The sequence below is a fragment of the Mus caroli genome, chromosome 14 (assembly GCF_900094665.2).
Source record: "Mus caroli chromosome 14, CAROLI_EIJ_v1.1, whole genome shotgun sequence".
Classification (NCBI taxonomy): domain Eukaryota; kingdom Metazoa; phylum Chordata; class Mammalia; order Rodentia; family Muridae; genus Mus; species Mus caroli.
In genome coordinates, this window is record NC_034583.1 from 64,484,418 (window position 1) to 64,504,230 (window position 19,813).

The window sequence follows — 19,813 nt, forward strand, 5'->3', positions numbered from 1 at the left end:
AGACACACCAGAAAAGGGCATCAGATCTCATTACGGATGGTAGTGAACCACCATGTGGTTGCTGGGATTTGAACTCAGGACCTTTGGAAGAGCAGTCAGTGCTCTTAACCTCTGAGCCATCTCTCCAGCTCTACACTATTTTCTTGAACGACAGTTTACACTATCGATTAATTCATTTCAACAGTCTCCTTGAATAAAGAGCAGAGCAGTTTGTTGGAAGATATACGGGCCTAAGGATGAGTCCCAAAACCCAAGAAGGTAACCCAGCTAAGTACCCATCTGATAGGGGGTACGGTTAGCACATACGGGAAGTATTATTCAGACATCAAGGGAGGGGTGTTCTGGCACCTATTCCAATGTACACGAACCATGATTGCATTATGCTAAATGAATCAGCCTGCTATAGGGGCTCAGCATTCAGTAGGCTATAGTGAGAAGATGAGTTCCTTCTTAGTTTAGGACTAGTTTACACACCAAGATTCTGTCTGAAAAGAAGGAAGGAAGGAAAGAAAGAAAGAAAGAAAGAAAGCCAAACAAACAAAGCCCAAATCCCCCCAAACCCCAAACTAGAACATGTGATTCCACTCATTCAAAATGTATAGAATAGCCAGACAGAAACAGAAAGTACAGTGTGGTTTCCAGGAACGGGAAGTCGGACCTTCATGAGTACACCTTTTTTACATTTTACAAGTTGAAGAGTTTTGGGGATGTTATTATTTAACCGAAATTTTTTGTTTGTTTTGTTTTGAGACGAGGTTTCTGTGTGTAACCCTGGCTGTCCTGGAAGTCACTCTGTGACCAGGCTGACCTCTAACTCAGGAGATCTGCCTGCCTCTGCCTCCTGGAGTGTTGGGATTAAAGGCATGCCTCACAACTGCCTTGTTTAACAGCAATTTAATGGCAGTGAACCCTACACATACAATGGTTAAGAGACTGAATTTTAGTAGCGGGGCATGGTGGTACACCCCTTTAACCCCAGGACTCGAGATGCAGGCAGATCTCTTGAGTTTGAGATCCGCCTGGTCTATAGGCCAAGTATATGTATTTTGCTATCAAACTAAGGAGTGGGGAGGGAAGAAAGGATTTTACTTCCTGCTCCAAGTTTACTACAACTTCACGAGAGACCAAACTTGATGGCTGGGATTTTATTATCGGAATACAGACAAAATAGAAGTTAATAATTATGTAATTTCCCCAGTTTAAAAAAAAATCTTTTGTTAGAAGCCTTCCACTGATGCTGGGGAACTAAAACTCAGGAGACTGGAACTGCATCTCTCATCCTGGGTGGGTCTGGTTGGAGCATGTCAGATTGGAACGAGCCACAAGCCCTCCTTTGCCCTGTAGATGGCGCTAGAACTGTAGTACACCTCCAGGCACATAGGCGGCGCTCTAGCCGGACCGCTCCGTCCCGACCTCTATTACTCTTCCTTCCTTCTTCCGGTTCCGCCCCTCCTGGGGCTAGCTCACACTGCGCATGCGACGGCTGGTGGTCAGCGGGGCGATGGCGGCTTCTTCAAGTGGTGAGAAGGAAAAGGAGCGGATGGGAGGCGTTTCGGGAATGGCCGGCCTTGGCAGTACGCGAGAGCGGCTTCTGTCAGCGCTGGAAGATCTGGAGGTCTTGTCGAGGTAACCGCGGCCCGGGAGCCTGCTCCGGCCGGCTCAGCTGTGGCCGCTGCTGACTTGGGTAGGCGGGCTGGGGAGGCTCCGTTGGACGTGGGGTCTAGGGCCTTCCGGGGCTTTGGGCCTCATTTCCCCGCTAAGGGGACATCTCAGTCACAAGACCTGGAACCCAAGGCAGTCAAAACTTTAGTTGTCGTTAAGAGGGGCAGATCCGAGCCCCCTCAGTCATGGACACGCAACAGACATTTAAAGCACGCTTCCCCCCAGTCAAGGGGAGGCTAGATGCCAACACGAAGGCGCCCAGGGTGACAAGAGAGACAAATGTGTTAAAACTGCTATGGACCAGATTTCTAAGGGTTGAGCCGCAGCCTCCTGCAGTCCACCGATGGGATTCCTATTCTGGTGGCAGCAGGGTAAACGTCCCCAAGAAATGGGCTGCTTGTCAAATCAGATTTGTTAGGCGTCTGGTAGATAGTCCATCATCTGAAAAAGCCTGGAAACGTCAGGCAGGGCACTGGGGTGGCTGGTGTGTGGCCGAGGTAGAGTAAATTGGATGTCACACTCCACATCGTCGTGATTGTCTTAAATCTATCGGTTGAAGTCTTTATCAAGGGAAGGCAGCCATGGCCACTGTCTTAGAAGAAAACATAATTTACACAAATGGCAGCACTATTGGCTTACAGACCTACAGTTGAGTCAGGAGGTTTTCTTGTAAATCACAGCTGAGTCTTTATCACGTGCAGTTAGCCGGTGAATGCTGAAGTGTTTGTAGTCACCATGAGTGTCCAGCATGTTGGGAGGACCATAAACCCAACAATCAGTTGGGGCAGGGAGCAATTTAAACAGTTTCTTTTGTATTTCTAGTGTGTTATGAAAAGGTTTCACTAGATATCTGAGGCTGGTCTGAGTCCTCCCAAACACTGAGTTTACAGGCAAGTATCACCATACTGTGATGGGTGTTTTTCTTTTAGGGAACTCATAGAAATGCTTGCAATTTCAAGAAATCAGAAGCTGTTACAGCTGGAAGAGGAAAACCAGGTAAGCTTTTTGTTGTTTGTTTTTTTTTTTTTTTTTTTTTTTAAAGTTATTAATGCCGGGCAGTGGTGGCTCACACCTTTAATCCCACCACTTGTGGGGGAGTGGCAGGTGGATCTCTGACTTCAAGGTCTACAGAGGGAGTTCTAGGACAGCCAGCACAGATAAACCCTTTCTTGAAAAAAATAAAGATAAGTTAATGTTTGAAAGTTTATATTTTTTGTGTGTGAGAACAGAATTCTTCTTGAAGTCTTTAAGTTGATACTTTAACAAAAGCATTATTTTATTTTTGGGTTTTTCTGAGATTGTCTCACTGCCTGTTCTGGAACTCTGTAGGCCAGGCTGGTCTCAAACTCACAGCCCTTGGCCTGCCTCTGCTTCTGAGTTCTGGGATTAAAGGTCCCTGTCAGTGTGCCCGGTACATTGATACTTTTCTTTATAGCACTTCTGTAACACGGTGCCTATGAAAGTTCCTAGCCATACATAGTGGCTCACACCTTAAATCCCAGCACTGGAGTGTCCCAGGGAGACACATCTCTGTGAGTTGAGGTTCTTCCTGGTCTAGATACAAATTTATTCCTTTACTTTTGAGTTAATCAACACAACCTTATAAAATGGAGACAAAGATAGTATGTTGGAAGGAAGTTGTTATTACGAACACCTGTATGTTGCTGCTTTATCCCCGTGAAGCTTGAATGGAAATCAAAGATCATCTCACTCTGAGATGATCTATACTCACGCTATCTATACTGTTCATTCATTCTAAATTGCTCCAGTAGTTAGATGCATTTTATTTTTGATTTAGAAATTCCTCCTTCCTTTCCCTCCCTGTGCTTTCTTCTTTTCTCTTTTTGGAGTGCGTGTGTGTGGGTGGAGGGGGTAGTTTTCAAGACAAGGTTTCTCTTTGTAGGTAGCCTTGGATACTCTAAAATATACTCTGGTCACCACAGGGTCATAAGAGTGGGTGAGCTGCCCTGCTTCCTGATGGCTACAGCACTTGGGAGAATTGGCACTGCACCTCACCAGGACAGCACAGTAGAGCTGTTCCTGGTTGAGGGAACATAGGTGACCCAGCCCTGAGCTGGCCCTGCCATTCATCTACTGTGAGGTTTCCTGGGTGTGGGGGGATGCCCCTTACCACCTACAGTAGTTAAGAGAGCTGGCCCTGCCCCTTGCTGCCTGCAGTACTTTGGAGAGTGGGCCTTGCCACTTGTCTGTTATGAGGTGGTATGGGTGCACGGGTGATGCCCTCCCCCTCTTCCCCTGTCATCTGTGGTAGTCCGGAGAGCTGGCCCCAAGGCATGAATATAGGAGACCTAGCCTTGAGAGTGGGTCTGCACCACCTGAGCTGGAGCTGGCCCTGATGGTGAAGGTATGGGTGAGCCAGCCCTGAGGGTGTAAGAGCAGGAGAGCTGGCCCAGTACCTTGACTGGGCAGCACAGTGGAGCTGGCTCTGGAGGAGTGTGTACAGGTGAGCTGGCTCCTGCCAATGGTGGCACAAGGTGGCCTATTGGGAGTAGTGCTAGAGAGCTCCCTGATGGTGCAGATAACGGGAATCTGCCACCCAGGCCCAGATCCAAGTGTATTTTTCCAGTGTCATATCTCACACCTGCACCCTTTGGGAACCGCCATGTATATGATGACTAGAAGAGTCCATGTAGATTGCCTCCTTATCCTTAAGATTTCACTATCTTTATGTTAACAGTAATGGATAATTATTAAAACCTATGAAAAATAAACAGTGGATTTAAATTGGGGGGGGGGTGTTGTACTCCAGCTCCTTGTCTTTTTTTTTTTTTTTAAAGATGAGTTTTTATGTAGCCTAGGCTTGCCTGCCCTGAACTCACTGATTCTCCTGCCTTTACCTCAGTGCTGGGATTACAGGTGGTCACCATGCCTGGCCTGCGGAGCTCTTCTGTGTTATAACATGCATTATATCACGAGTCTTGAGGACAGTCTGGCCTGTACTAACACTATTTAATTAATGGTGTTTTTAGTGAATCTTTCTCTCTAGAGGAGAAAAATGGGCTCATGGAGGGTAGTGATTTTTTCCCGTGTCGTACTATTAGCAAATGAAGGGCTGCAAACTGAACCCCAGGCTCCTGTTATGTATTAACCGTTGTGGCCTTTTGCCATATCTGTGTACCATCTATTCAATTTTACTGTGTTTTTAACCACCTTATTCTTCAGACTACCTGCATTCTAAGCAGTCCTGGGTGTGATATAGCTTCTAATATATTAATGCAGTTACATTTCAAAGTTTTTAAAGCTCTTACTGCCAGTTAAACTTGCCGCCTCAAAGCATTAGATTTAGAGGAGGTGTTTGTTTGTTTGTTTGTTTGTTTGTTTGTTTTTCCATTGTATGTTAAGGATAAATTTAAAATTTTTATCCTTGGAAGGTGAATAAATCTGAAATTTGGCATGGTACTACTGCTGAAAGATTTGTTCTTTATGGAAGAGGAGCAGAATGAATGGCAGTTCTTGATATCAAGACTGTTTCCCAAAATAACCACAAATGGAGTGCTGATTAAGTATATTTCAAGGTGTTAAAATTTATAAATGTAGCCAATTCAATTATAGATTCTTTGTCTCTAGGTGGTAGCCTTGATAATCCTGTTGTCTGATGGAATCAACTGTTACTCTACAGGTCTTGGACTTGCTAATTCACCGAGATGGGGACTTCCAAGAACTAATGAAATTAGCACTTAATCAGGGAAAAGTCCACCATGAAATGCAGGCTTTAGAGAAGGAAGTAGAGAAGAGAGACAGTGACATTCAGCAGCTGCAGAAGCAGCTGAAAGAGGCAGAGCAGATCCTGGTGAGTCGAGTCTCTTCTGAAAGGTCTGTTATCTTAGTGTGTGTGTGTGGGGGGGGGGGGGCGGGCAGCTGCCATTTTTAAGGTTGTTCTTATTTTATGTGCATCAGTGTTTTGCCTGAATGTCCTCATGTATATCATGTGTGTGCCTGGTGCCTATAGAGGCCAGAAGAGGACATCAGATCCCCTGGAACTGGAGTTACAGACAGACAGTTTTGTGAGCCACATGTGGTTGCTGGGGAAAAAATCCTGGGTCCTCTGGAAGATCAGTCAGTGCTCTTAACCAGTGAACTACCTTCCTAGCTCCCCACCCCTTTTAGTTGGCTAGATAGGACTTTATGCCAATTGCGAACTCAAACTTGGTGGCTATCCTCCTGTCTCATCCTATCCATGGTTCATTGAACACCCTCCCATTTATTTTCAGATAGCCTATATTACTTTTGTGCTATATATCTTATTTAAATGCTTTAAATTATAGAAATTGGAAGGGAGTTGTACTTTTGGCCTAATTAAGGTTTGATATAAGTAATCAAAATGTCTAGTTTGTGAAATATTTTGGGTCAATAAACATGTACTAGTTTCACAGAATATTTAAAATTTCATTAATCTGTCTGCTTTTCCATCTTAAGTTGGTGAGTTATCAATCAAGGCTCTATATTTATTTATACATTTTTATGTATATATATTTATTTTAACATTTATTTCCGTTTATAAAATAAACTATTTTATGTGCATGTGTTTTGCCCATAAGAAGGAACTATCACAGGTGAATACTTTGGGGTTTTTGTTTTGATTTTTAAGTAAATGCTTTTTACTTAATGCTTTTTTAAAAATTAATTATTTTTTTTCTAGTGAAAGAAATATTTACTTACCAGAAAATACAGAAAAGTAGAAAAAGAAAAATTTGCCTTTGTCTCACAGTAGCACAGTACACATCTGGTCTTCTTGTTGTTGTCTGTCTAGGCAGGGCTGGTGTGTTGTAGTTCCAAGTGGACTTTCTGCTTGTAGCCCTCATCTTCTCTCCTCCCGTCCTAATCCCCATGGAACCCTTCACCCCAGCATTCCCTCCCTGCACGGCCATGGCTTTCTATCAGCAGGAGGCTGAGTTGTGAATACATTTCTCTCATTAACTATAAGTGATATTTAATGTGATATAAATGAGATTAAGTGGTGCTTCAGGAAGATGACTGATAAATTTCAGGGATTTCTAAGTCTTGTTATTGTTTCTGTAGGTGAGTAACCTTGTGTATCTAAAAACTGTGCATGATATAGTGAAGAATAATTTGTATTTTAAATTTGTTCAAATTAGGCAACAGCTGTTTACCAGGCAAAGGAAAAACTCAAGTCAATAGAGAAAGCAAGAAAAGGTTGGTACCTTGGGAAGGCTGCCTGGCTGAAATATAAGCCCATGTCTTAGGATGCTGATAAGGGCTGGGGAGAAGGTGCAGTGGGTAAAACGTTTGTTCATGTGTGATTCCCTAGAACCGCATAAGCTGTATACGTGCCCACACTCACATGCTTTTTCACACACACATACACACATTCTCACATGCATTCACACGAAAATAAAATAGTTGATAAAACTAAAAACTACTCCAGTGAGGCTGTTGGGAGGATGCTCAGTAATTACTCAGTGTAGCGTGTGATGTGTTCTTGCATCGTAGTTGGCATCCTGAAGAGGGTGCACATATCTCACAACCCGCCGTTAGTTTATAACCAATGAGAGAAGCGGCTGGGGCTTCATACTCGGGTGTATAGTGAGGACACTGGTTTACAGAAGTGTTGAGAAAGAAAGAGAAGCAGAATTGAAGTTGGATCTTGCATGCTAGGCAGAAACAACGTTGGAAACCACACAGCTAAACTGAGGAGGGAACACTAGAGTCAGATACCATCAGCTAGTACGCTGTGACTGCCTGCCTGCCTGCCTGCCTGCCTCCTGCCCACTTTAAAAGCCTTACATGTTCTAGTTGGTCTTTATATCGAGAGTGAAATTACAGCTATTTCACTTTAATGCTTTGTGCATTTGGTTTACATTTAACCATTTCTCCATCTCTCTCTGATTTGTTCTCTGCTTGCCAGTATGGAGTCTATTTTCTGATTGTTACATTCAAGAAAACAGCTCATATTCTCTGAGAGACGGGTGGGCTTCTGTAGCAGAAGCAAGTCTCTAGGAGAAGAGGCTGAGTCCATTGCTCAGGACTGGTTAGAAATTCTTAGTGCTTTTTGAAACAGGTCTAAAATTTATAGAATGAAAAGCTATGACTGGCGCACAGTCCGTTAGAGCCTCTTCCTTGGTAGTCACACAGAGGATGCAGACTGCTGGGTTAGCAGCTTGGATGTTGCTGGAATGAAAAGCGCTCCCCTTGGTTTACTGTCCCTCACTGTGGCATTCAGAAGACTCTGCACTTGATGGCGGCTAGTAATCGAGATGACTGAGCATTATCACGCTGGCCTTAAATTTATGTTAGCCGACTTTGCCGGATGGGTATCTTGGTTCTAAAGTTCAGAAATGTACTTATAACAGTTTTGGTGTATATGCGGGTGTTTGGGAGGATGGACAGCGTAGATGATCCTATTTCCTGATAGTTTGAGATTAAATATGGTGTGTATGTATGCTCCTCTAAACTTGTGTTTAATGATCTGAACTGTTCTATTTTCTCAACTCAGGTGCTATCTCCTCTGAAGAAATCATTAAATATGCACACAGGATTAGTGCAAGCAATGCTGTCTGTGCTCCACTGACTTGGGTTCCAGGTAACAGTGCTTCTTACATCAGATAAATGCAGGTCTGAAAGGACTGAGGTATCTAAATAAAATCATTTAATGTAGAATAACATCTGCTAACCAAGGCGTTTTCTTCAGTGTTGGAAGGAATGTCAGGTGCTGCCCTCTCTTACCCGTTTACCCTTCTACACTTCTACCCTTACTGTGTAGCCCTGGCTGTCCTGGGACTCATTTTGTAGACCAGGCTGGCCTGGGAAGGGAAGTCAGAGTTGTGCCTCACTCTGCCTTAAAGGTATGTGCCACCGTGCCCAGCTTGAGGATTTTCACTGTAGCTTCAGGCAGCGTGTGGCAGTATATACTGCAAAGGCAGGTACTGAGGAGGCCAAAGCAGGACTGCAGGTTTGAGGCTCACAAAGCGCTTGCGTCTTTTACTGTGAACCAAGGACAGCTCATTCTTCAAGAACATATAAATGCTTTTTAAAACCTGAGTTAAAAGCTGTCTTTATTGTTTTAGGAGACCCTCGGAGGCCATACCCAACCGATTTAGAGATGAGAAGTGGCTTGTTGGGTCAGATGAACAATCCTTCCACCAGTGGTGTGAATGGTCACCTGCCGGGCGATGCCCTTGCAGCAGGTAGACTGCCAGGTAATGCGAACTGGATGGGTGTTTTCAAGCAGACTGAGGGTTTTCAGAGGTGTCTGTGAGGCACTGTCTAGCAGTGGACATCAAGATCTGTTAGGCAGGTTCCCTGCCAGTTTGTCATCCAAAGACCCTGCATGATGCACAGGACACTGACCTAAGCCCCTATGTCCCTCATGTGCATCTGTTGCCTGCCACCCTCCCCAGGCCTGGCCTTCCCCTGCCGTGACCACTCTGAAGAGCATTTTTGCAGTTGAGAGGCACGCCCCCCCAATAGAATAAGCACATTTTGTAGGTGCTGTGTTTTAATGTAGAAGAACCGTCCTAAGGAGAGGGCAGAAGTGGGGACTGTGCTTTCTGAAGCCCATTGTAGCCATCATTCTGTGTTAAGGTGTGGATTTGGGAATCCCTAACCTTGTTAGATCCTTGGTGCTACAAGGTAGGTGGGTTGGAAGATAGAATTAAGGTACTTGCACAAAGGGAGGGGATTGAGTAGGCTGACCACAGTAGGACTAATCCCATGTGCCTCTTTTCTCCAGATGTCCTTGCTCCACAGTACCCATGGCAGTCAAATGACATGTCTGTGAACATGCTGCCACCAAATCACAGCAGTGACTTTCTGTTGGAGCCTCCTGGGCACAACAAAGAAAATGAAGATGATGTTGAGGTTATGTCAACAGATTCTTCAAGCAGCAGTAGCGACTCTGACTGAGAAAGGTGTGGCATGCACAGACTCCAGTGCGGCAGAGTTCTGTCGAGGGGGAAATGAAAAGCACAGACCCTAAGGAGCCCATGAAAAATCAGAGTGGGTTTTCTTACTAGAGCCTGAGCCCCTGGTTTTCTATGTGTTACACAAATGTTTGAGGACTAGTCAGAATTACTGTAGTGTTTGGTTGTACATAGCAGCTCTGGAATGAGACTGAAGAGGAACTCGCACACCTCATGGAGCGTACTTAAAAAGAGCACTGAGCCAGACGTGGTGGCTCACACCTGTAGTCCCAGCACCTGGGAGACTGAGGGATTGCTGTGAGTGTCAGGCCGCCTTGAGCTACAGAATGAGCTGAGCCACCAGGGTAACAGAGATAAGAACAGGCATTGGAGCGCTGTGTGATTTTTCAGAAGTGCTCACTTGAAAGTGAAGTCACCTGTTATTACAGTGACAACTCAATATGTATATGTGGTAAATACTGTAATCTGTGTAAATAAACTTGGTTTTGTTTGTATTCTTTAATTTTTTTCAATTTTTTAAAAATACTTTTTAAATTTAGGTACACCTTCAGTGTAGGAATGAAACATGTAAGTCCAGTTGAATTTGAGCTGGGCAGTGATGGCACATGCCTTTAATCTAGCACTCAGGAGGCAGAGGTAGGTAGGCAGATCTGAGTTTGGGGCCATCTTTGTCTACAAAGTGAGTTCAGATGTATTTTATAATAAAATAAGATTCTGGTATATATGATACGGTATATACAATAAAATGACTATCTTAACTCGTAGTCACAAGTCTCTCAGATCATTAAATTGAAACAAAACATTTATTCTAACCCCATACTACACAGACACACATAAACATAGGGTAAGGAAGGTTTTAGAATAGAAGGCCATCTCATGCCATCACCTTGTCTCCTTGGGACTTTTCTCATCTTTTACAGGACTGGGTCTCCCTGCTTGTATAAGGTACCCAGGTTAGTCTGGAACTTGCAGTCACCTGCCTTTGCCTCTTACTGTAGTTTCTCAAAAAACAGTCACAGTTAACTCTTTAGCTACCTCGTAGTTAACATCTGGGTCCACGATGTTTATATAAGTATCAGTTTTAGATAGTTATATAATAACTATCACAGAACATTTAAGAAACAGCATAAACATAAAGTGAACCTGGCCTTCTACTCTCTGAGTCCCAGTTAACATTCTGAAATAGATTCTTAACCCCCACATGTTCCAGGCATGGTGGCACATGCCCGGTACCCACGTGGCAGAGGCAGGCGATGTCTTAGGAGTACTAGGCCAGCTGAGGTTGATGCTGGGTTCTAAGGACAAGCAGCAAGCACTCTTAACAAATGAACCACCTCCCTAGACCCAGAAGCTTAAGGACCATACATTATCATATCTGAATGCAGACATTTTGACAAATATGTAGGTATAAGAGAAGATGAGATTTATAGATATACAGCACATTGTAATTTTGAAAAGTTGAAAACTTTAGCAAGCATCACTTTTATTCAGTGTTTTAAAAGATCAAACTACAAATGTTCAGAGATGTCAGTTCACAGAAACGAGCTTATGAAGGAGGAGATGTGGGCTAGTACACTCGGATCCCTTTTGGGTGCCATTTCTTTCTTAGTCTTCCTGAAATTTGTTTTTATCTTGGAGATGAGGACTGAACCAAGCGTAGCAGGTGCCCTACCACTGAGCTAATGTCCAGCTCCTCCTTAGGTTTGGGTGCCTTTATAAAACCTTAAAGTCAGATTTTATTTTTGTAAGCTATGAAATAATATTTAATGCTAGAAATTAAAGTTAGGGAAGTTTATTGACCATATAGTAAAAACCAGGTACATGTTAACATAGTTTTTATGACCTCTTCATTGAGAAAGTCATTTTAGATTTTGGCAAGTCTCTTCAATGTCTGACCTGACAGAAGGAAGCTGGCTTCTCTAACTGCCTCTGCATTTAGTCTGTTATGGCACTTGCCTGTCATGTGTCAACCCTAAGTACTGAAACACAGTAACCCAGGAAACTAACGATGCACCAGCCACACACAGGCAACTACTGTGCACACTTGGAGATGGGGGGCGGGGGGGGGGTGTAGCTTAAATCAGCATCAGGGCAGCTGAGGCAGGACTGGAAGTTCAAGGTTATCCTTAGCTACAAAGTGACCCGGAAGCCAGCCTGAGATATATGAGATTAAATGAAGAAATTAGTGATATCTGGCCATTATAAACAACTCTGGGCTGTGCAGGCACAGCTGACATCAACCATCTGCCTGGGCTGTGCACCGGAGGTGTGGCCAGCACTTGCCAACTATCTTTGATGTTTTTGATCAAAAATTGACCCACGTGAAACAGGAATACTGGGTAAAGAACAGGGCCCACAAGTAAAGGATAAAGGGCTCACTTGGCACCTGTGCAGGACAGAGATGGCACTGGTGAGAAACCACCTCACATGAAGAGCTCAGCAGGAGCCTGTACAGCAGAAGGGCCAGTCACTGCTCAGTAACAGAAACTACATCAGCCAGAAAACTATGCTGTGCCTGACCAGAGAAAGATGAGGGTCCATGCAACCCAAGCCTGGCTGCTGATCGGCATGAATGGGCTGTTAACGTTAGCTAAGCACAATGCGGTCCTCAGGCCAAGAACACGATTCTCTTAAACCCCAAGTCCCCTCTCAAGCCAGAACACCCTCGGCTTTGACAGCAGACAGCACACAATGCTGTTCTGTGAGACATTTCACTGTTCAATCTCTCACAGTAAAAGTTTACAATTTGCTAGGGGAAGAAAGCAGCCAACCAACCTTTGGCTGTGATGTTCTGGAGTTCCTGACCTCTGGGAGCCCCCTGCCCCCCAGTAGGTGATTCGTTGCACTGCTCTGTGTGATCCCAGCACACAAGCACCCCAGTCTCAGGCCGTGAAAGGGAGATGCAGAGGACCTGGCCGTTAGTGGCAAGAGCCATACTAACTCTCACACTTACCATGGGGTCTCTCAGACACCAGGGGAACACAGCCTACTGCTTTTCATAAGCTCTCTAGTTACATGAATTGTCATTTAAAAGTTCTTTTCAAGTGGCTGAAAGGGAAAAGGAAAACATCAAGCTTGATGAATTTAGCAGTAGGTGCCTTGCTTTTAAACTTGAATGGCCACATTTGAGTTCCGACCTCTGTTTGAACTAGCACAAGGCAATCTATTACGCTCGCCTCCATGCAGCGGACAGCGGAAACCACGCAGAAGTGCAGATAAAGAACCACAAGCTCCTTACACACCTTACTCTATGCCTCCAGGACAATTCGGCGTCACACCCCAGGAAGTTTCTTAAGGCTCTTGAGTTACATCAGGGGACTGCTGATAAACTGGTGACCACGCGGCTCTATGGATAAAATCAAGTTGTCCTGAAACAGAATTTTTCATTTCCTGAAGATTTTGTTTTTAATCAAGGAGTCTTCATGGTCCTTTCAAGGTGCTCTCCTCGGTACCCTTCCAGGTGGTTCAGGTCCTCTTTAAATGGGTCATAACCTTGCTCTTTTAGACAGCGGAGAGCCCAGAAAAGCTGGTCTAAAGGAGGAAATGCTTCCCATGGAACCCACTGCCAACCTAGAAGGGAAACCGACAATCAGTACACAGAGATGGCAGAAAGCAAGGGCTTTGCATTTGCTGTACAAATAAAACCCACGTTTAGAATGAAGCGCTTGGGAAGAGAAAGGTGACAACTGGAGTGTTTCTTGTTTCTTTGTTTGAGACAGGCTCTCATGTAGCAAAGCATTCAGTCCTTACTGGACTCATCTGAGGTGTCTACTGTTCACAGACGAGGAAAAACAGCCCACCATTAAGTGACCTGGCCACGTAACTTCACAGAGAACTGTTAGATCCACACCGGATCCCCGAGACGGGGCCACTGCCTATGTCTAAATTACATTACAGGCTAGATTCCCATCAGGGATACGGAAGGATTGCTGGTAGATACACTCAAGTCTAAAATAATCATTCCTCCAAAACCTGTGAGGTGGGTTTCTGCCAGGAAGGGCTTCCATTTGCCCTATGTCTCCCCACACAGTGAGTGCGGCATCTAGCTACCTATGAACACATATTGAAGTCCCACAGCTAGCGATCACCCACTTCCCTACAACCCATGCCCACGCTAAACTTCCAGGATGTCTGGCTTACAGGCTTCCTCCCAGCACAGACTAGTTCTTTAAAACTGCCAAGGCTTTCCCCGCCTTTCACTATTCTGTGTTGTACGTTTTGAGTCCATGCTTCTTCCCCCACCCCCCAGACACCTATAGCATCTTTCAATTTCCCAGATGAGCCTTTCTTTCTAGCCATGGAGTACTCCAATATGGTGGTTTCACTGTGCCCTTAATCACAGTGACAATGCAAGAACCATGACAGGAACACAGGTAGTCTGTATCTTCTATCCCTTGGGATCTACACATCTCCCCATCTCTACATTGTCTGAAAGTCTAAGATCAAGATGCTGGCCAGACATGATGTCTGGTAACAGCCCGTTTCCTAGCTCATGGGACAGCCATATTCCTCCTGTATCCTCACATGGAGGATGTGGTGAGGATCTCTCTGGGGTCTCGCTTACGTGAGCACTAATTCCATTTGTGGCCTGTTAGGCAGTGCTTCATTCAGTCCTGTGGTGAACAATGGATCCTAGCCACCGCTGCTGCTGCCGCTGCCGCTGCTATTTTGGGAGGTAATGGGAACTTCAGAGCATCTGCACATGGCAGATGAGCCTCTGAAGACTACACCTGGTCCTTCTCTCTCTGCCTCAGTCCTGCTGAGGGGTAAGGAGGTGAGAAGCCTCTGTTGCAGCTCCTCCAGGACACTCCATCTCACTAAGGGCCCAGAATCAGCAAAGCCCAGGCCCTGTCACCATCACCCCAAGACTGGAATTTCAACATAGGTTTTTGTTTTTTGTCTCTTTGAGATTGTGTCTCTACATAGCCCTAGCTAGCCTGGAACTTTCTATGTGAACCAGTGACCTCAAACTCCCAGAGATCTTTCTGTCTCTCCCTACTATTCCCCAAGTGCTGGGGTTAAAGTCACCTTCTTAGCTCCAACTCAGGAATTTTTGAGGGCATAGACACAAAGAGAATCTGATTCTTTCCATATGGCAATGATATTCTAACCATGCTTCTCTGAAGAATAATACGTTATTGTATCTGATTCTCTTACTTTCATTCTTTTCAGGCTCCATATTCCTCGGCTCCGAACCATGAGTCATATCCACCTCTCCTTTCATTAATATGGTAACATAATGGTAATTCTCCTTCTCAACAAAAGAATTTACCACGGAGGCAAAGCGCACATTTTTCAGGTGAAGCCCAGCTTCTTCCCAGGTTTCTCTCTGAGCGCATTCTTCCCAGGTCTCACTGGAAAATGAAACACAGCCTGCTTAGTGTACACATGAGGTGAGAGTCATGGTAAGTAGTTTATGCTTTAGACTGAAAAAAAAAAAACCCTCTTCCATCTTGACATTATGCATATTCTATATTTAGTGATTTGAAGACCCAAAGAGCTTTATGTTATGCAAAAATTAACACGTAGCAACCAGCATTAATTCCTAGGTCTGAAGATAGACTTAGGCAGCAAGGCTGCAGTTTAGTGTGTCAGGTAAGAACCCAGGCTTTCTCTGGGTGGTGGTGGTACACACCTTTAATCCGAGTACTTTAGAGGCAGAGCCTGGTGGATCTCTGTGAGTTTGAGGCCAGATTGGTCTACAGAGGGAATTCCAGGACATCCAAGACTGTACAGAGAAACCCTATTTCAAAAAAACAAAAACAAAACCCAACAAAAACCACTCCCCCAAACCCCAAAACAAAACCAACCAACCAAACAACCAACCAAACAAACAAACAAAACAACCCAACACCAACAAAACCCAGGCTTTTGAGTCAACTGTACCCAGGGAAAAAAGAAACATTAGTTAATGTTTCTTTCGGGTTGCTGTGTTTTGAAAGTGCATTAAATGTCTTCCTTATGCTTCAAAATTCCAGTTTAAGCCTAAAAATTGAGGCAATTAGGCAACAGAGAAAGAAGTGATTAGCATTAAGGGGCATGTGACACTTGTACTTCCAGGCCACATAGAAAGTACAGGTTACCATCAAGAGGAAGGAAGCTGTCAGCCTGGTAATGTTTCCCTTCTCTGTCATGGAGAGCCAGTGAGAGGCTCTTCCATCCTGTGAATCCGTCACGCCATAATCCCAACACTCAGGAAGCTGAGGCAGGCAGATCTCTATCTCATATAAATAAATAAGCCTATTAGATAATAGTGACCCAGATAATTACATAATAGGAAGTCTCAGATTACCTTTGAAATAGTCTACAGAATCAAGTATGGTGCTTGTTAGATAAGGCGTAGGAAGGCTTGAAGCTTTACCTTCCAAGTGTTTTACAACACTACATTATTTTATATTACTATACATGACTAAAGGAAATCACACCGAATCTGGATGTCTTAGATACTTTTATCATATTTTATTTTATTATTATTATTATTATTTTTGGTTTTTCGAGACAGGGTTTCTCTGTGTAGCCCTGGCTGTCCTGGAACTCACTTTGTAGACCAGGCTGGCCTCGAACTCAGAAATCCGCCTGCCTCTGCCTCCCAAGTGCTGGGACTAAAGGCGTGCGCCACCACACCCGGCCTTATCATATTTTAAGGCACATTCTCGGATTAGAACACATTTTTGAGCAGAGCCAGGGTTGCTTCACGATTGCACAGACACTGACTTAGCTACTCTTTCCCCTTTGTGGGACTGACACATCCACATCGCAGAAGCGGCGGGGCCAGCCTCACAAAACTCTGATATATCTAAATCTCATGGGGCAAAGGGGAAAGTCCCAGTTAACATCCGCTTTCTCTGTAAACACTAAGAAATACAAACGACTTCCACCTGCAGCCAGGAGAGGGCAGAGCGAGGACTAACTGGGCCCGGGTCCTGGCACAGCGCCCCCTCCTGGCTGGATCCCAGAGGACACCGGGGCCGTAGAGAACTCGCGGAACTCAACTGCGCACTGAAGCGCGTCACACGGACCGAGAATGGCGTGCGGACTAGTGATATTCCCGAAGCTTCCGCTTCCCCGAGGTCGTCCTGCTCACCCGAATTCCAAATGGCCCCCAGGAAGCTGGAAACTGCCGGCTCCGAACGACCCTTTCCTTTTTCCCAGAAGGACGCAGCGAGGATGCTCGCAGCTCAGCACCACCACGCCGACCCCAACTCCTGGCCGCCGCCTCGGCTCCGCGTTAGCGGCCATAGCATTTGGCTGACCCCGGAAGTGACGTTGAAGCTGTACGGGAACCGGCAGGAGCCTCGCTGATTGCTCGCTGAGTGTTGTGTCTCACAAATCACCTGTCGCCTGGTGCATAGATCATGCAGAAACAACCATATAAATAACTGACATAAGAGTACTTAAAGATGATTTGGGGAAGTAAATGAGACTAATTAAGTTTCTTTAAGATAAATTCATATTTTAGAGAAAAACAAATTATAGTAGATAAAAATATACATCAACTAAAACTGAAATATGAAAAGAAAAACTTGGGGAAATCAGCTGTAACAAGCTTGACATCTTAAATTTTTGGACGGGTGGGTTTATTTTAAAAGTATTACTTTATTTCTACTAATGTGTGCATAATTTTAGAAACTCAATGGTACAAAACTGCCCAAGGACAGACACTATCCCTTTTAGCCCTGCTTCCAGAGACAGCTTTAACTCTTTGAAATGTTAAGTTTTTATATTTCCACACATATATCTAAGTGTATACTTATTTTGTATCCTAAGTAATTGTCTTAGTGAGGGTTTCCATTGCTGTGAAGAGACATCATGACCAAGGCAACTCTTATAAAAGACAACATTTAATTGGGGCTTGCTTGCAGGTCCAGAGGTTCAGTCCATTATAATCAACGCAGGAAGCATGGCAGCATCCAGGCAGTCATGGCACTGGAGGAGGTAAGAGTTGTATATCTTGTTCTAAATTCAAACAGGAAAAGATTGATTTTCAGCAGCTGGGAGAAGGGTCTCAAAGCCCATCTCCCACAGTGACACAATTCCTCCAACAAGGCCACAACCACTCCAACAAGGACACACCTCCACACCAAGCATATTCAAACTACCATAGTAATCCATTAGAAAGTTGCAGTATCCATTAGGTATGCTTAGCAAAGTCCTAAGTTTTGCCAATCAACAAATGTGCAAATGAATAGACAGTTTAAAATGAGAAACAAAGACAATAACTATTTGACCTGTCCAGCAGGTCTAGTTATTTGAGGGTCTCGAGGGGACCTTCTCCTAATAACCAAATGGGAGGTGGTTAGAGAGAGACGAGGGCCTTGTGCGAATAACGACACGGAAACCGTTCTGGAATGCATCAAGGCCCCAAATGTATTGAGAAAGGCCCAATGCACAAGCAAAAGGGGAAGTACAGTTACTTATCAGTGGGAGGGGTGGGGCAATACAAGCAAAAGGAGAAGTACTTATGGGGGGGAGCAATAGAAATTCTTTACTTTGGCAGTTACACGGGGAAGCAGGAACTTGGTGGTATCAGGGTGTGGTCAGGACATCGGTGATGACTTAGAGCTGGAACATTCTGTGGTTCTTGGAATTGGTGTGTTGGTGGCCCGCTTTTGACCCTCTTTTCTTCTGGGAGGGGGAGAGGCCCAATTTAGAGATCAAGAGTTGTCTTAATAGCTCCCAACATCTCCCCGTTTTAATATTTTTATAAAGGCATATTGTATAATAAATTTGTAGCCACGTTTTTAACAATCGCCTAAATGTCTGTTTGCTTACCAGATGATTTTTTAAAACCACAAAGGACACAAGGACAAGTCATCTATGAGGCTTGAATTATCGGTTCTAGTCTGTTGGGTATAACTTGGGCTAGCCAAGGGATTTAGGAACGAAGCAAGCTCCGTGGGTAGAGGTAGAGGTCTGATCCCCAGTATGTAATGTTAGGGGCCATGTACAGGATTGACTCTCAGGCCTACAGATTTTTACCCAGAGTAACCCTGACCTGCTCCTGTGCCATTTTTCCTGGGGAAGGACCCTAGGGCACTCAACCTTCATGCAATCAGACATGCCTCTCAGAGACTGTCTAACAGCTTCCAGACTAATCTCTGTGCAGTACTTAGTCTTAAAACTCTCACGGGCGACGGCTTCAAGTTCCAATTTTTCAATGTGTCTAGCCTGGGATGACTGTTTAGTTTCCAATGTGGCAAGAATGTATATTACCATGTTGGAAGCACAGACTACGGCAATCTATAAATGATTTGTGGCATGAGACTGATGACCGAATTTAGGGGAGGGGAATGATCTTACTTAAGCATTTTATGGAAATTGAGTCTCTCTCCCTGAGAAGAGGGTGATGAAGTGGTATCCACGTCTGCCTCTTCTCCAGTAACCTGCTTGTTATCGCCAACGTCCAGCCGATGGTAATGAACTGAAACAAATGGGCTTGAAAGAGATGAATCAATTTGATATTTAACAAATCGGGTCAATTTCTGAAATGCCCAAGGACCGAAAGAGATCAATAATAGGAGTCTCAATAGGGGCCCCAAAAGGGAGGGCAACAAGGTCGAGAGCCAGGGGGAGGTTGAAAAACCAGTTTTTGTAGTCTACCTTCCCCCTAGGACATTGTAAATACGTGTGTATGGGCGTAACTCAGCTATCTATAGTTCTAAGTATCTACTCTGGTTCCTCTTTAGGTCTTAAACTTCCTTTTTCCTAGTAGATGGTAAATTCCTGTGTAAGGCATTGACCTAGCTTTTATTCAAAGTGATAGTGTAATGCCAGAGGCAATTCTGAATGTCACTGAATAGGCAATGTTCTTCTTGAATTTTAAGCCCATGGTCAGCTCAAGGACTTTCTAGGATGCTATATCCTGTCTTATGCTAAGACTACTACTTCTAAGACATTCTTTGCCTCCAAATTTTTATCTATATAATATGTTGCTCTGACAAAGCTATGGAAATATTCCTATGCTTATCATTAACAAAATGAGCAGTATGCAGCTGTTGAACTAAGGCTGTGGTAGATACCTTTTTAAAGTTTGCATTCTCAGATTTTTAAACCAAGGATCGTTTTCTAACTCTAATAGGCAGCAAAACATAAGTAGGTCTCTTACAAAAACATAACAGTAGATTCCTTATCTAAATTAGGATCTACACAATTAGTTAATTGACAAGAATTACAATGAATATAAAAAGACTTGCCAAGATTGGCGATCTTAACTCTTAAAATTATCTAACAATAAGCATATAGGTAAGGTA

General features: G+C 44.2%; 2 protein-coding genes across 2 annotated transcripts; one reads left to right on the plus strand and one right to left on the minus strand.

The window, feature by feature from the left end:
- The first annotated feature begins 1,458 nt into the window (after positions 1 to 1,458).
- Positions 1,459 to 10,065, plus strand: Med4 (mediator complex subunit 4). Its single transcript, XM_021181789.2, has 7 exons — positions 1,459 to 1,626; positions 2,592 to 2,658; positions 5,303 to 5,473; positions 6,780 to 6,837; positions 8,138 to 8,224; positions 8,709 to 8,840; positions 9,374 to 10,065. Exons 1-7 carry the CDS (start codon positions 1,475 to 1,477, stop codon positions 9,544 to 9,546), a joined length of 840 nt encoding a protein of 279 aa, XP_021037448.1. The 5' UTR covers positions 1,459 to 1,474; the 3' UTR covers positions 9,547 to 10,065.
- Positions 10,066 to 11,187: 1,122 nt separating this feature from the next.
- Positions 11,188 to 16,904, minus strand: Nudt15 (nudix hydrolase 15). Its single transcript, XM_021182010.2, has 3 exons — positions 16,648 to 16,904; positions 14,721 to 14,917; positions 11,188 to 13,133 (listed from the first exon to the last, which is right to left on the minus strand). Exons 1-3 carry the CDS (start codon positions 16,800 to 16,802, stop codon positions 12,973 to 12,975), a joined length of 513 nt encoding a protein of 170 aa, XP_021037669.1. The 5' UTR covers positions 16,803 to 16,904; the 3' UTR covers positions 11,188 to 12,972.
- Between the last annotated feature and the right edge of the window lie 2,909 nt (positions 16,905 to 19,813).